Source organism: Ictidomys tridecemlineatus, chromosome X, assembly GCF_052094955.1.
Source record: "Ictidomys tridecemlineatus isolate mIctTri1 chromosome X, mIctTri1.hap1, whole genome shotgun sequence".
NCBI classification, from domain to species: domain Eukaryota; kingdom Metazoa; phylum Chordata; class Mammalia; order Rodentia; family Sciuridae; genus Ictidomys; species Ictidomys tridecemlineatus.
Genome location: NC_135493.1, coordinates 16,537,033 through 16,553,148, shown reverse-complemented (window position 1 = coordinate 16,553,148; position 16,116 = coordinate 16,537,033). Strand labels below are relative to the sequence as shown.

At 37.1% G+C, this 16,116-nt stretch overlaps 1 protein-coding gene across 8 annotated transcripts in view; it reads left to right on the top strand.

Annotated features, from left to right (window-relative positions):
* Positions 1-14,615, top strand: part of Ints6l (integrator complex subunit 6 like) — a 64,497-nt gene extending 49,882 nt beyond the window's left edge. For 4 of the 8 annotated variants that reach the window (XM_040286010.2, XM_021726290.3, XM_013358562.4 and 1 more), the window contains 9 exons: positions 672-766; positions 1,736-1,846; positions 4,101-4,319; positions 5,327-5,450; positions 6,714-6,856; positions 8,408-8,642; positions 11,968-12,342; positions 13,207-13,300; positions 13,670-14,615. In XM_040286010.2, the coding sequence (XP_040141944.2) occupies positions 672-766; positions 1,736-1,846; positions 4,101-4,319; positions 5,327-5,450; positions 6,714-6,856; positions 8,408-8,642; positions 11,968-12,342; positions 13,207-13,300; positions 13,670-13,778 (1,505 nt within the window). In that variant the 3' untranslated portion in view covers positions 13,779-14,615. Of the gene's footprint in view, positions 1-671; positions 767-1,735; positions 1,847-4,100; positions 4,320-5,326; positions 5,451-6,713; positions 6,857-8,407; positions 8,643-11,967; positions 12,343-13,206; positions 13,301-13,669 lie in introns of those variants that run through there. The other 4 variants (XM_021726291.3, XM_021726292.3, XM_005325184.5 and 1 more) reach the window with 4 other exon arrangements.
* Positions 14,616-16,116: the final 1,501 nt, after the last annotated feature.

Genomic DNA, 16,116 nt, shown 5'->3' with positions numbered 1-16,116 from the left:
GCCATCCTCTGATGAAAATTACTACAGTGAAATCATCATATGTAATAGATCAGGAAAAATATTTCAAGTGAATCAGAGTCAACATGTAGCTTTGTAGATGGAAGAGGAGTGTTTCTCAATAATTTGTTTCATTTTCTAGAAAAATTCTACAATACAGATGCTTTCCAACTTGTGATGGAGTCAAGTCAGATAAACCAGCTTTAGGTGGTAAATGCCCTAATCTACTAACCACCCCACCATAGCTTAGCAACACAGTACACTGTAGAGTGTCAGTTGTTTCCCCTGGTGATTGCATGGTTGACTGGGAGCTGCAGCCCACAGTTGCTACCTGGCATTGTGAGAGAGAGTTGATTGTGCTGCATATTTCTAGACTGGGAAAAGATCAAAATTTGAAGCTTGGTTTCTACCAAATGCATATTGTTTTCACATTGTTTTAAAGTTGAAAAATCATGAGTTGAACTGTTGTGAGCTTGGGTCATCTCTATATAATTTTGAAAAATACAACCACCAAAAAAAGACAATAATATAAATGATGGAATATTCATCTCAGTAATTAAAATCTGACATTTATGGATGCAAGTTACTAACTGCTTGATTTAGATGTTGGAATTCAGATGTTGGGATTTATTATATTAAAATAATGTAATATTTCACTTGTTTTTCTGTTACAGATGACTTGTTCAAAGTTCACAAGCTTAAGCCAAATCTGAAGTGGCGACAGGCTTTTGACAGCTACTTAAAAACTCTGCCTCCATACTACTTATTAGTATGTATTGATGTGTATATGTATTAACTGTGTCAATGATGATTCTTGTCATAAGAAATGTCAATGAATCAAAAGCTTTACCTTGCTATAAGATAGTTATCTTTTTATTTATTTTATGAACATTTGTGTCATCACTGTCTTTCTCAAACCATGTAAGAGTTTAGAGATGTCATGATAGTATAAAAGAACACTGTTTTCTCTATTTTGTTTCTTTTAACTGCCATGGTTATTTTTATGAAACACATCTATGTTTCTCTTATTAAAACTGATCTTATGAAATTATAATTTTGGAATGAAGAATAAATAGGTATTGATTCATGTGTTATACCAACTTCCCTTTTTAACTCTAGAAATTCTCAATCTTGGGGACTCCCTCTGAAAACAAAATGCTGAAGACATTGTAGTTGTTTATGTTCTAGGCACAGCAAGAAGTAGAGGCACTGTAAACATTACTTGGCCTCATTTTGGGTATTATAGTTGGAGACAAACATTCACAATGACTTTGAACTTGTAATGTAATCTAAATCCAGATTCTCAAACCTATTTCAGAGGTTGATGTGGTAACTTAAAACCAATTTTCTAGAGGTGAAAAGGCAGAATCTTCATTGGTGTCACTGGGAGGAGAAATTGGGGTGTGTTGGTATTGACCATGGCAGGAATGGGGTCCACAATAAAATGCAATGTGAAATGATTTTATGACTTTGGAATTAAGACTGAAAGCAATTTACTTATTTGAATTTGCTGTTACTTGCTCTTCTTATCCCACTCTCTTCTGATTTTTTTTTTTTACTTTCTGCTCCTTACCTCTCTGCTATTTTCATTGCCACTTTTTAATGTTCCATGTTTGGTTTTATGTGCAGCGCCTTGACTTCTAAAAAATTAATCATGTCCCTTTGCCCCTTATAACTGAACTTTGAGTATTTTAAGATTTATTCTATTCTTACTGTTGTGTATTTTGTTTCCTTATAGCCATTAAAGAAAGCACTAAGGATGATGGGAGCTCCAAATCTGATATCAGATAATTTAGATTGTGGACTTAGTTACAGTGTTATCTCTTACCTTAAAAAACTCAGCCAACAGGTAGTATTGGTAAAAACAAACAAACAAAAATCCTTTGCCCTCAGAAGTGCATTTCCTTATTCTTTAGTATAATTGTAATTTTTCCAATTAAATGTATATATATATCTCTACACTTTATTGGCTAGTAATAATGTGATTTTCTATGGCTTCTAGCTTCACCATTTAAACTGCAGTTAAGGGTCTGTCAGTATCGTTTGATGCTGTGCCATTTTTCCTTCTGCCTGCTGGTTTGTCTTATTCACAACTGGCTGATATTTTGTGGCCTAAGAGGGACAGAGGCTTAAAAGAATTCTCTCCTGGGTCACATTTTGTCTATCCTCAACCTAGTTTCTCCTTGAATCGCTTTGGGCTAGAGCATCCCCCTTTTGTAGGTCAGCACACTGAGGCCTGGTATGGTGAAATGACTTGCTTGAAATTCATTTTTAGGCAGCATGTAAAGGACTTACACTCTCACATGCTACTAGCCCTTGGATAAACAGCTATCTGCTTTACCCTGGAGAAGGGGAAGATGAGACCAGTGTTCCTCAACCTGAAGAGTGGGATTCAGCCTCCTCTCTTCTTGCCCTCGACCTCCATCTGTTCCTTTAGACCCCACCTCATGTGCCATTATTCACTTTGTCCCTTGGATGCCCCTCTCTATTAGTACCTCATCCTCCACTCACCCCTCCTTACCATACTTCTCACCTCTACCTAGCCCATTCTTTAGGATGGAAATGTTTAGGAACTATTGAGTTAGCACTCTACTACCATACAATTGTTCTATATTATGTGACAAATTCAGGCAGCAGTTTTACTGTCTTGTGCAAATTGTATGCCCAGATACTGAACAGTAGTAGCATTTGCAGTGGCTACAATGCTTCAAAACAAATAGATTTGGATGTTTGGCCTTTGCAAAAACCAAGAATAGTAAGCAAAGTGTCATTTTACTAAAGGACCAAAAGGAGTCCACAACTGGCATGCTGACACATCTCGCTAGGAACTGGCAAAAACTTCAATACTGTTAAGAGTTTACTGGTTCCTACCGGTCCAGTGTGCCCCAAAATGAAAAAAAGAAAGTAAAGGCAAACCCAGAGATCTTATCTGCCAAGTGTCCCCCCAATCCCTTTTCCTCTCTGCTAAGTTTTTTTTTTGTTTTTGTTGTAAATGTTTTGATTTGGTTATTTATTTATCTATCTATTGGTCCATTTATTATTTTTTTTAACTTGATGTTTACCTTAGGCCTTTAAGGCTGTGTCAGCAGAGTATGGCCACAAGGAAGAATAATGAACAGATTTCAAACTAATGCAAGTTCTTGGACCTTCTGGGGGCACATTGATTATATATAGTTTTATAAATGAGCTTTCAAGAAAATTTAATGAAGTAGACCACTCTTTTGCTCTTAAGTCATATTTAAGAATTTTTTAGAGCTAATAAACATAGACTCAGTTCCAATTATTAGGGAAGATCAATAAATATCCATGACCAAACCAAAATAAATCCAAAGTTTTTGGGGGACTTAATGGACATTGGTGGAAATTTACCTTTTAGAGAGAAAGATATCATAAATAATTTATAATATTTCTAATTACTAACTTAATTACTACTTGAATAACTATGTCACTAGTGCTCCTTAAACCATCTCAGATGTATATAGAACACAAAATATGTTAAATATCTTGCTACAATGCATTCTCAAGCAAAATTAATCAAGATAGTATAAAAATGTCTATTAAAAGGATTTTTCATCATAAATTAGTGAAAAACTTATTGAGTACACATTACAAATTATTGGTTTGGTAACATTTGTTAAATTAAGTATTACAATATAAGGCTTTTTTATGTAGTCCAATGTTAAAAATAAACAGTTTTTTATATATAATGCCAGTCTATATAATCTGAATTTTAGCACTAATTTACATGTGTAAATGAGTCTAAACCTTTATGTCTGTTTCTGAAACAAATATGTTGATGTAGACTAGATGCTTTAAAATGACTATGAATGAAATTCTTCCCCATGGTTTCCATTCTTTCCACAGTTCAGCCATAGTTTTGACAATAGACAAGAGACAAAATATATTATTTGCCTTTCCAGCCCCCCTCTTTGTTTGCTGTGATAGTACAGAGAAGCACAGGAAAATGTTTAATTATCTGTTTTTCTGTAATTTGCAATTGAAGTTGTTCTTTGAGGTTCTTAAAGTATTATCTTTCTTAAGTAGTAAAAATGGATAGCAGTAAGGTAGATGTTTTCATAACATACTATGTACTTTCATTTTAGACCAAACTAGAATCAGAACGAATACTAGCATCAGTGGGGAAGAAACCTCCCCAGGAAATTGGTATCAAAGTGAAAAATCATTCTGGAGGTGGTGTGTCCTTGGTTCACAATAAGAATTTTAGAAAACTATTGAAAGAGATTACAGGGGAAACTGCACTGAGACTGACAGAATTGAATACCAAAGAATTTGCTGGCTTCCAAGTAGGGATCTTAAACAAGGTAAATGGTGACATAAAGAGATTGTATACGTTTGAACTTGTCTGATACATATATATTATTCATATGGCTTTAGTTTTGAGATAATGACAGTCCTATTTTGGAGTTAGTAGTTATTAATGGAACAGTTTAGGAATTCTCCTGCTACTGATGCCAAGATGGAATTAAATGTACAAGGAATGTTTGGGAAACAGCACCTGTGAAAGGTAATGGAGAGAGCCTCCAGGCTGCCATGCTTATCTAGCACCCGTGAGAAAGCAGGCAGGAAGGAGGATTGAGAATGAAGAGACTCAGATGTTGGTGCAGCTTGGAAAAAGTATGGGCCAGTGCAGTGGGGACATCTAGTATGAGCTTTTCCCATGGAGAAGGTCCACTGGCAGAACTGGCCAGGCTCTACCATTTTCTCCATTCTTAGAAGGAGCAGGACCTCAGCTCAATTCTGTAGCAGTTGCCTAAGGCCCTACAGCTGGGCTCAGCTCACTGTACTCCCTTTGGAGTCAACCATTGCTGTCCTTCGGAGAGTTTCCAGCAGCCCACCTCTATAGCTGCCAAAAGACTATATCTAGATTACAAGCAGTGGTCATGCAAGGTGACCACAGGAATAAATCTCAGGATTTTGAATTTAAAATTATATACTTGAAAAGGGATATTCCGGGACTGGGATTGTGGCTCAGCGGTAGAGCGCTCGCCTACCATGCATGAGGCACTGGGTTCGATCCTCAGCACCACATAAATGTAAAATTAAGATATTGTGTCCACCTAAAACTAAAAATTAAATATTATTTTAAAAATTTAAAAAAAGAAAAAGAAAAGGGATATTCCTAGTGACTTTAATAGTGTTGTGGGTGTCTTAGAATAATCAGAACAACAAATGGAAATTTTTCACTGTGAAAATTCTACCATAGTTAATTAAGGTAAATATAGCTCTTTTCAAAGAGTTTAAGAGGTCAGGTATTACATTTCTAGATTAGAAGCCTCATGAGTAATTGAAATTATTTCATTTCAAACAGGATTTGAAACCTCAGACATACAGAAATGCTTATGATATTCCACGCAGAGGTCTTTTGGACCAGTTGACCAGAATGAGATCCAATCTGCTGAAAACCCACAAGTTTATTGTTGGACAAGATGAAGGTAAATTGAACAGGGGAGTAATTTTCACTAGGAAAATGTCAGGCATGACTTTCATGAAATTTTCTATCATTATGAGTAGTTTATGTTGTAATAGTTTAATGTTTCCAAGTGCCTGTTTTCATGGAATCCCTACATCTGCTCAGACATAATTTGTTTTTCTCAAGTTTAAAGGCAAGTGTGCATTCATCAACACATACACCACACTCACCATACTTTGCCTCAAACAACCCCATTAGACAGATAGTGTGTTTATGCTCATAAAATAGGCATTAAAATTGACAATGAGCATTTTTGTAGTTTTCCCAGGTGTAGCCCAAAGTAACAGAACTTAGGTCTGTCAGATTCTCCAATCTGCACACCCAGAAATCTACTACCCACTCTACCACCCAGCTTACTGTGATAAAGAGAATACCTCATTTCTTGGATAGTAATGAACTGGAGAATCATGATTGTTTGCAATTTCCCCTTACTCAATTTTGTTTGTTTTAAATGGGTTCATCCATCTAGCAAAATCAGCAAATCTTAAATTGGACAATCCTCAGAAACCCCTCACAAAATTTTGTGTAAGGGGACTTAGCTAGAAAGATAGCATACACATTTAATTCAATCCTCACAGGTTATGGCCCACTAACCAATATTCTCTGTATAATAAGAGAATGCCATGGAATCTCAGCTCTTTCAAATGTAGCAGATTCATAGTGTTTTGGGTTGAGATGAAAGGTATGAAGCAGGTCATCCATTCTTTTTTTTTATTAATTTGTTCTTTTTAGGAATACATGACAGTAGAGTGTATTTTTACATATCGTACCTACATGGAGTAGAACTTATTCTAATTAGGATGCCATTCTTGTGGCTGTACATGATGTGGAGTTTCACTGGTGTATTCATATACAAATATAGGAAAGTTATGTCCAATTCATTCTACCATCTTTCCCATCCCCATCCTCTCTCCCTTCTCTTCATTCCCCTTTGTCTAATCCACTGGAAGAATAGAAGGTCAGCCCATTCTTAAACCTGGCTTGAAGGTAAGGGAGTTGTTCTCATCCTAGGGATATGAGCCTGAAGGCAGTAGTAATGGTAGACTAAATAATGATTTGGATGAAGAGAGATATGATTCAAGATTCCAGAATGCCAGATTCAAGATTTTCAACTTTATTGGATGCCAAGATGCACATTGTTAAACCCAATGATGATCATGTCATCTCAAAAGGGACATGTACTCCAATTGTAGAGCATCAATTTAATTGCTGGTGATTTTTACAGATTCCCTTCATAGTGTTCCAGTTGCACAAATGGGTAACTATCAGGAATATCTAAAGACAGTGGCCTCCCCATTACGAGAGATTGATCCAGACCAACCAAAACGACTGCATACTTTTGGCAATCCATTTAAACAAGATAAGAAGGTAGGATGCCTATTTCTATTTCTGTCTAAATTGTGATACCCCTTTGATTCTCTTCTTTTTTGGTAAGAGGAATACAAATGAGAAACAAAATGTGATCCCAGGGCTCTTTGTGGATGGAAATGGGAGCCTCCTGATGCAAGAATGTGTTGAATGAGTAAAATAATACCTGCCATTTTTTAAGTACCTGGTAGGAGCTGGTGACTTTAATGATTACATTTTAATGCTTACAACTGTTTTGCAAGGCTTATATTGAGCAAGTTTCAAAGTTCTGTGACATAACTGATAAGAACCAGGATTTGAACCCACATCTTTCTGGCTCCAGAGTCTATATTCAGTCCTACCACCACACATTAATTTCACCAATTATTTTATTTCATCTATTTCCATGAATCAGGTAGGAGGCTCTAGCTAGATGGTGATGAGTGTGTCCCTTGAAATATGGAATACTAGGTGATGTGAACTTTTTTTTTTTTGGTGATGTCAATTTTTTGGAATTATCACACTAGAGCTCTTAATGTGGTACATATGTGATATATCAACTTGACCATTTTAGCATGAAAACAAATGAGATTATATATGTACTCATGGAGGAGACCATTGCTATTAAGGCACAGACCAGGCAGTAGTCTCTTTTATAATCTCTTTTATATCTCTGAACTTAGAAGTATTTCACCTCATCACAAAGGTTAACTAATTAAAGTATGTTTTATCTTCCTGTACCTTAGTATCCTTACAAAACATTGGGGATAATAATTGCACCTAACAGGCAGAGGTCTGTGGAATATTAAGCAAGTTAGTACATGCACACTGTTTAGAACATTACTGGGCATGTAATAAATGCTCTGTGAAAATGTTTTCCCCTTCCAGTATAGTATATGGGGGGGGGGGTCCTCTAGAAAAGCCATTTTTCATGATTTTGTTCAAATTATAGGGTACATACTCTTAGGTTATTCTTCTATATTTCTGGCTCTCATCCTTCATCTACCCTCAAGAGCAAAAAGTCTCCTTGCTACTTTGCTAGCACCAAAGTGAACGTATTTGAATTCATATTGGAAATTCCGGTTGGAAAAATCACTTTTTCCATCTATCTGCCTTTCCTAATCTAACTGTAGCATAATCTAACTGTACAATGATGATCAGTGTTTCTTAATGATTAGTTTTAAGCACAAAAGCACCAAAAGGAGAACTTACTGGGTAGGGGTGGGCAGGTATGCAAAGTGGTTTATACTTCTCCAAAAAGGTAACTATGAGTTTATCCCATTTTGGTTGGTCAGAACTACTCATTCCTGAAGCTTTCTGATTATTATTGTAGCATGTTTAGCCTTGGACAATACCTTGTATGTTAGTTTCCTCTTCGTTCCACTTAGACTGGATTAAAATTGAGTGTCATTTTCTGAGAATAGACTTGATAAATATTTGGCCTGTGTTTATACTTATGTAAAGTAATGTAATGTGTAATTGATTGATTGTATATGTATAAGACAAGTGTTTGCAGTTTTTTGATAGTGGAATCTTTGTTTTCAATAGAATATGTTTGTTAATGTCTTTTAGGGAATGATGATTGATGAAGCAGATGAGTTTGTAGCAGGGCCACAGAACAAAGTGAAACGTCCTGGAGAACTCAACAGTCCTATGTCATCTAAGAGAAGGCGGAGTATGTCCCTGCAGTTGAGGAAACCACAAACACCGCCTACTGTAACTAACCATGTGGGCGGAAAGGGACCACTCTCAGCCTCGTGGTTCCCATCTTATCCAAACCTCATAAAACCCACCCTTGTACATCCAGGTATAGAGTAGTGGTTGTGATTTCCTTATGGCTCCTAGAGGACTAAGACGCTAAACAGTTTTATTTTATTTTGTATTCCTTTTTTTTTGTATGCTTAGTTGTTGTTTATTAAGTAAGTCATTTAGTAAACCATCTATGTGGTAGGTGCAAAAGACCCCATGGGGAGCATACAACCTGTTTCAAGGATCTTAGTATATATGAGAAGAGATTCATAACAACAGCAATTAACACATGGCATGGACATAGTAATTACTAATTAATTCATAACTTAGTAAATAAATAACAGTAATTAATAGAGAGATGGAGAGTTATGGGCATGTTCATTGTAGCCATTTGGAGCAGCTTCAAGAGTTGGGACAAAGTAGGTTTCCAAGGCAGTTGGAGTGAATTGGCTAGATAGAGCGTGAATCTACACTTGCTCCCTGTGCTGTCACTTCCTGTTCATGCTGTAGCCAAGTACAGCATGGTGTCTGCCACCTTGACCCCACTAAAACCATTTCTCAGGCTCACCAGTGTCTGCTACACCTTGCCATTACCTCTCAACAGCATTTGGACACCATTGTCCATTCCCTTCTCCGTGAAGACCTTCATGAGTTCCCAGATACCTCATTTTCTTTTCCCTTTAAAAATGGCTCTTTCCATCCTTTGTCTGTGTTTTTCCCCCTTTCCTTCCTTCCTCTAGAAATTGGAGGGCCTCAAAGCTTAATTCTAGGGCATCTTCTCTTCACTGTGTTTTCTCCCTGAGTGATCCCATGCAGTCTGGTGGCTATTAAATTGATTTAGATTTCAACAACTTCAATATTTATACCTCTAGATGAGAGCTTGCTCCTTAGCTCCAGATTCTTATTTTACCATGGACATGGGTTCTCCACTTAGGTATCTAATAGACATATAAAACTCAATAGGTTGCATGTGTTTCAACTAGGCTCCCAACCTTGCCCCTCTTCAAAATAACTCTGCTGACATCCTTATGCATAGCAATTAATGACTTCATCCAGTGACATGCTGGTAAAGCTACAGCACCTGTGGGGACTGAGATGACAGAGAAACTCTATAGACTATAGCATTTTCAGATTTCTCTAGAGTAAATAATGCTAGTAGTATTAAAGCCAGAATAGCAATCTGAGACTATTGAATTAGAGTCAGGAAAAATTGGGCACAATTCCCTCTCAAGAGCAGTAGAATACTGGCTCATTCATACCCCTGGCATTGTTATTTACTCAGTAGTTAAGGTGACAAACTTTAGACTCACTCTGATTATTATTTTATTCTTCTCTTACTTCCATCAATTTATCAAATCCAGGAACTTGACATTTAATATAATCCCTGAACTCTACCATTTTTTCTATTCCATGACTCTACACTACCATGATCTCTCACCATGCTACCATGATAGCTTCTTTTCTGATCTCCCTGATTCCTGTTCTTTTATTTTTTATTGTTTGTGCTTTTGGTAGTATGGTCATTTTGATAATATTAATTCTGCCTATCCAAGAGCAAGGTAGATCTTTCCTTCTTCTAAGGTTTTCTTTGATTTCTTTCTTTAGGGTTCTGTAGTTTTCATTGTATAGATCTTTCATCTCTTTTGTTAAGTTGATTCCCAAATATTTTATTTTTTTTAGGCTATTGTAAATAGGGTAGTTTTCCTCATTTCCCTGTCAGAGGATATGTCATTGATATATAGAAATGCCTTTGATTTATGGGTGTTGATTTTATATCCTGCTACTTTGCTGAATTCATTTACTAGTTCTAGAAGTTTTCTGGTGGAGCTTTTTGGGTCTTCTAGGTATAGAATCATATCATCAGCAAATAGTGCTAAATTAAGTTCTTATTTTCCTATACATATCCCTTTAATTTTTTTTCATCTAATTGTTCTGGCCAGTGTTTCAAGAACTATCTTAAATAGAAGTGGTGAGAGAGGGCATCCCTGTTTGTACTTGGGATGGAACCCAGGGATGCTTAACCACTGAGCCACATCCTCAACCCTTTTTTGTATTTTATTTAGAGACAGGATCTTGCTACCTTGCTTAGGGCCTCACAAAGTTGCTGAGGCTGACTTTGAACTCGTGATATTTCTGACTCAGTCTCCTGAGTCGCTGGGATTATAGGTGTGTACACAGTGGCACTAGGTTCTGATTCACATTCTTGTTCCTAACTCACTCCTGGCCCTGAAGCCAGAGTGATAGTAAGGTAAATTAGCAGGTAAATGGGTCCATGCCATGCCTATTCTGGAAGTGCATCCTCCACTTTCCCAAGTACTTAGAACACACCCTGAACTCCTGACTGTGGGTCACAGGCTCTGCACAGCTTCGCCTGGAGGCAGGCAGCCTCTTCCTCCACTCCATGGTCCTCAGCAGGTCCCCCTCTGACCCTCACCCTTACTGCAGCCTGAACTGTCCCTCTAAATCTGCACAAGCCTGCTCTGTCTCCTCCTCAGGCTCTGCTCAGAGGACACCACCCAGAAGGCCCTGCCACCACCCTCAGCCCTGGAGGCCCCTCTGCTGCTCCCTCCCACTCCTTTGCTCCCTCCCACTCCCCTGCCCACATCTCCCCCAACAGGAGTCCAGCTGGGATGGCCTGTTGCTCTCCATGCACTTCCTCTCTGACTTCCCATTTTGGTGTAGGTTCCATCGGGGCAGATGCAGTTTCTGTTTTCTTCAGTGATGATCCATCTCTTGGGATAGCAAAAGATGAGTAAAAGATATGTCAGACTTGGAGTAAAAAGAAACCCACTTTGACACAGAAGGGGGGAAGGATGAGGACAATCAGATAGATAGATAGATAGATAGATAGATAGATAGATAGATAGATAGATAGATAGAGATAGATAGATAGATTGATTGATTTGGGGTGATGGAGTAGAGAGCATATTCAGCCCCAGTGTATTTTCTCAGAATATTTTAGATAGAAGTGAGACAGAATTGTCTATTCATGTTACCTGGCTTAAAGCTCAGGTAACTGCTAGCTCAGGCAATGCATGGTAGTTTATATGTGACTTTGAGAAATCATGTCATCAAGTGAGACTTGGTACTTTTTGCTTTGTAAAGAGTAATAGGATGACACTAAATCATGAGTACCAGGGACTTCCCAATGTTTGTTGTGCTATCTCAGTTTCTACGTGTTTTCATAGTAGCAAGAGGGAAAAAGGTGATCATGTAGTATTATTTTCCTGAGCTCAGTGTGAGGGGTTTCAGATTTCCACCTGGTACATATTTCTGCTCTGTAAAGTAAATAACTTCCTTGAAACTTAGAAGCACAGGGATGTACCTGTGGGACTGACATAATGCAACTACCTCATAGCTCAACTTCTTAAATTGCTTTCCAGATGCCACTGTCATTCATGATGTGCATGAAGAGAAGATGGAAAATGGGCAAACCCCACCTGATGGCTTCTTGTCAAAATCTACTCCAGCAGAGTTTATGAACACAACAGGAGATGGTGTCCCACCCAACCAATTGGATTCTCTGTCTGATGACTTCACTAGTCTCAAGAGAGATGGACCATTTCACAAACTTGGTAATAACATACTTAGAGGAGGAGCCCCAAATTGCAATCTCTCTGTGGATGACCAAAAAATTGCAGTAGTATCTACTTTGGGAACTGCACCAAATGCATTGCAGATCACTCCTGCAATGGCACAAGGAATCAATGCTGATATCAAACATCAATTAATGAAAGAAGTTCGAAAGTTTGGACGAAGTAAGTAGGACTATCTATCAATAATGTAACAGTAAAACAGGCAGTACCTCTAATTCTATGATTCTGAAAAGATCCAAACTACCTCTTGATGTGCATTTTTGGGCAATATTGGGTTCTCACATAATTTAATGCGGTTCCTTCTGGCTTTAACTAAAAAGATATAATCACCTTTCTCCTTGCTTCTTGTAATAGTTCCCTTTTTGCTGCTATAACAAATTATTGTATTTATTACACACATCATGTATCATTGAGTTATTTAAAACAACATAAATTTATTATCTGATAGTTTAAGAAGTTAGAATTCTGAAGATACTTTCACTAGGCTAATATGAAGGTATTGGCAGGCCAGTGTTCTGAGGGCTCTGGCAAGAATCTTTTCCAACTTCCAAAGGCTGTCTGTATTCCTTGGTTCTTAGCCCTTTTCCTCATCTTTGAGTCAACAGAATTATCACTTCTTCTTCTCTCTAACCACTACTTCTGTCCTTCCATCTTTCTTCTCTCCAGCATTTACTGTCCCATCTTATAAGGATATTTGTGTGATTACATTGGACCCGCACATAAAAACCTGGATGATCTCCCCATTTCAACATCCTTGACTTAACTTTATCTGCAAATAACGTTTATTAGGTAACATTAAAAGTAACACTTTCACAGGCTCCAGGGATTAGGGCAATTTGAGGCAGCCATTTTTCAGCCTTCCACATTTGGTAGTGTTTGCAAGAGTTTCCTTAGTAGATACAAGCAAATATTTTCATTTGTGTGTTTAAAATACCCATGAAGAATGATTACTGAGGATGAATCACGATTCAATACTATATCTTATTCATATTTTTAAAAATACTAAAGTTTTTAAAATCTCTTCAGAGTATGAAAGAATCTTCATTTTGCTTGAAAAAGTGCAAGGACCTCTGGAGATAAAGAAGCAGTTTGTTGAATTTACCATCAAGGAAGCTGCAAGGTGAGTATAAACAAGCTCTTCAGAGTATGTTTTCTTTTGTTTTAGCAGCATGGCCCAATGCAAGACAGAGAAGAATAGGCTCTGCCTTGATTTTTGCAAACTCTGGTCCTAAGTCATATTTAAGGCTGTCTCTAGAGGTATTTAGATTGATGTTATCTGCATCTAACTCATTCATTACTCTAGACTAATGTGAGCTTGGGCCTTCAGCTGGCACTCATTGTATTTGATAAATCATATCTTCCTGTAAGGATAAATTGTATATCCCCCTGTAGGTTGAAAGTTCTGCTTTGTATCCCATTTGGTACCTTGCATCCCATAAGTGATCTAAGTATCATTTAGTTAAAAAAATTTTTCTTTCTTTTTTTTCAGGTTTAAAAGACGAGTCTTAATTCAGCAACTTGAGAAGGTGCTAGAAAAAATAGATTCTCATCACCTTCTCAACAATGTGAATCACATCAACAGCAGATCATCAAGTTAATGCAGAAACAAGTGAAAAAAAAGATAAGATTTCTGAGCTGTAGGACTGGTCAGGATATTGTTGAAGCCTCAAAGAGTCTAAGTGGTAGAGCTTTAAATTTTATGATTATCTGGCAGTAAAAGTTGGACTTTTGCCTTAAAAATTTTTGTGAAAAGCATCATTTTTAAAAAATTTTCTTGTTTATTTTCCCAATTAAAGGAAAGTGGTGGTGTTAATTCAGTAGGCTAACTTCATAAAACCCTGCTGTCCCTACCACAGGCAATAAGGGAATCACTCATTTAAACTGCCATTTCAGGCATTTTCAAAGTAATGAGGGGCTACCTGCAAGTGGAACACCACTTGATGTTCTTACAATGTCTTTTAGAAAGAATAAGCTTACAGAATCCAAGTATTAGTCATGTGTGTGCTAAACAGAAATTTCAACAATTCCTAGTTGTGCCTTTTAAACCATGCAATATTTTGGAAAGTTTGAATCAAAGAGTAAGAAGCTGCTATTTGGGTAACTTATTTCTCTGTGGGAAAGGGCAGGGAGAGTCACCAAACAGTCTACCTCCAACTCTCTTGTATTTTGTCTAAAGACATTACAAAGTGCACCTGAGGCTGCCCTATGCTCTGGCTTTTGTTCTTGCATGTGATAACAGAACATCTTCAGGTGGACTTAAGTGCTTTGGAAGCACTAAAAGAAAAAAAATGTGTATGTGTCCTTTAATGTTTATATAAAAGTTTATATGGAACAGTATTGTTATGTTTGTATTATTTGTAAAAATTTAAGTATTCAAAGAGATTTTTGACTTTGCATATAAAAAATAAATCATTTTATTGATTTTTCACAGTTTATTGATGAGAAGTTTCTAGTGGTGTGTTTCTTGTGATGTGTCATTTTCAGAAAAAGTGCTTACTATTCAATAATTAAGATATTAACATAGGCTTTAAGCTTCTAAATATCACTCACAGGACTGAGTGATGTTAGTCAAAGTACTGGGGAGGCCAGTCTCTCCTAAGAAACACTGAAGAGGAAAAACTGTCAGAATCAAGTTTATTGAATTTCTAGAATATAAGTCAAAAGTTTATAGCAACCAAGCAAATACTATATCATGAGAAAAACCATTGAGTATGATAAGAGCTTTGATGCATTTCGTTTTACCCTTGTCCATGCCCCCCACACCATGACATGGCAGTGATTTTGAAGATGGCAGCCTGCATTCCAAGTATGGGCTCCCGTTTCTGGAGGGTGTGTATGTTTGCACCTGTCTGGAGGACTCCCTGAACTGACGAAAGGGGATTAATTACCTTTGTTTTACGGAACTCCAAAGTCTCTCGGCATCTATGTGGAGGATATTTCTCAAAAATATTTCAAGGCAGACGAATAAGCTGCAACAAACAATATGGCAAAAGGCTGGGAGGAAATTGGGGGGGTATATGACACTTTAGAGAATTAGGGCTTTAAAATTCTCCCACGTATACCTGGAAATCTAGGAAACCATATACATACCCAAAGTTAGAACTCCTGTCTATAAAAGACCTGAAAGCACAGATTTCACCTCTGTCTGATCTTTAGACCCAGTTCAAGCAGGAAGTGAAGGCTAAAATAAGGCAAAGTTGTAAACAACCTGTTTAAGTGTTGAAGAAGCATCCCAATAGATAGCTAATATACTATCACTTGGAGAATATTTTTTTCTTTTTATTCCAGGTTCATGAGAAAATCTTTTGAACTACTAGATGACCTCCAAGTTATAGGAACAAAGACTTCAGAGACTATACATGACAAAGAATACAGTCCTTAAAAAGAGTTTAGAGAAATTGATAAATAATTGACAAAATAGGGATGGGGCTGTGGCTCATTGGTAGCGCACCTGCCTTGCACATGTGAGGCACTGGGTTCGATCCTCAGCACCACATAAAAAATAAAGATATTGTGTCCAACTACAACTAAAAAAATATTTTAAAAAATAAAGACAAAATAACCCACAAGTAAACAATAAACCCTGGGAGAAGTCAGAATTTCGAGAGTCATTATATCATAATATTCAAAATGTCCAGTTTTTAATAAAAAAAAATGTGAGGTTTGCAGAGAAAAAAGTATGGACCAATAATGAGGGAGATGAGGGTCTGGGATTGTGGCTCAGTGGTACCATGCTTGCCTAGTATCTGTGAGGCACTGGGTTCGATTCTTAGCACCACATACAAATAAATAAAATAAAGGTCCATCAACAACTAAAAATATTTTTAAAAAATAATGGGGGAGAGGAAGAAATTAACACAAAGTATGCCTCAGAAGGCATGGGAATAGAACTCAATAAATACTTTACTTTAAACAAATGTCCTTACTGTCTTCAAT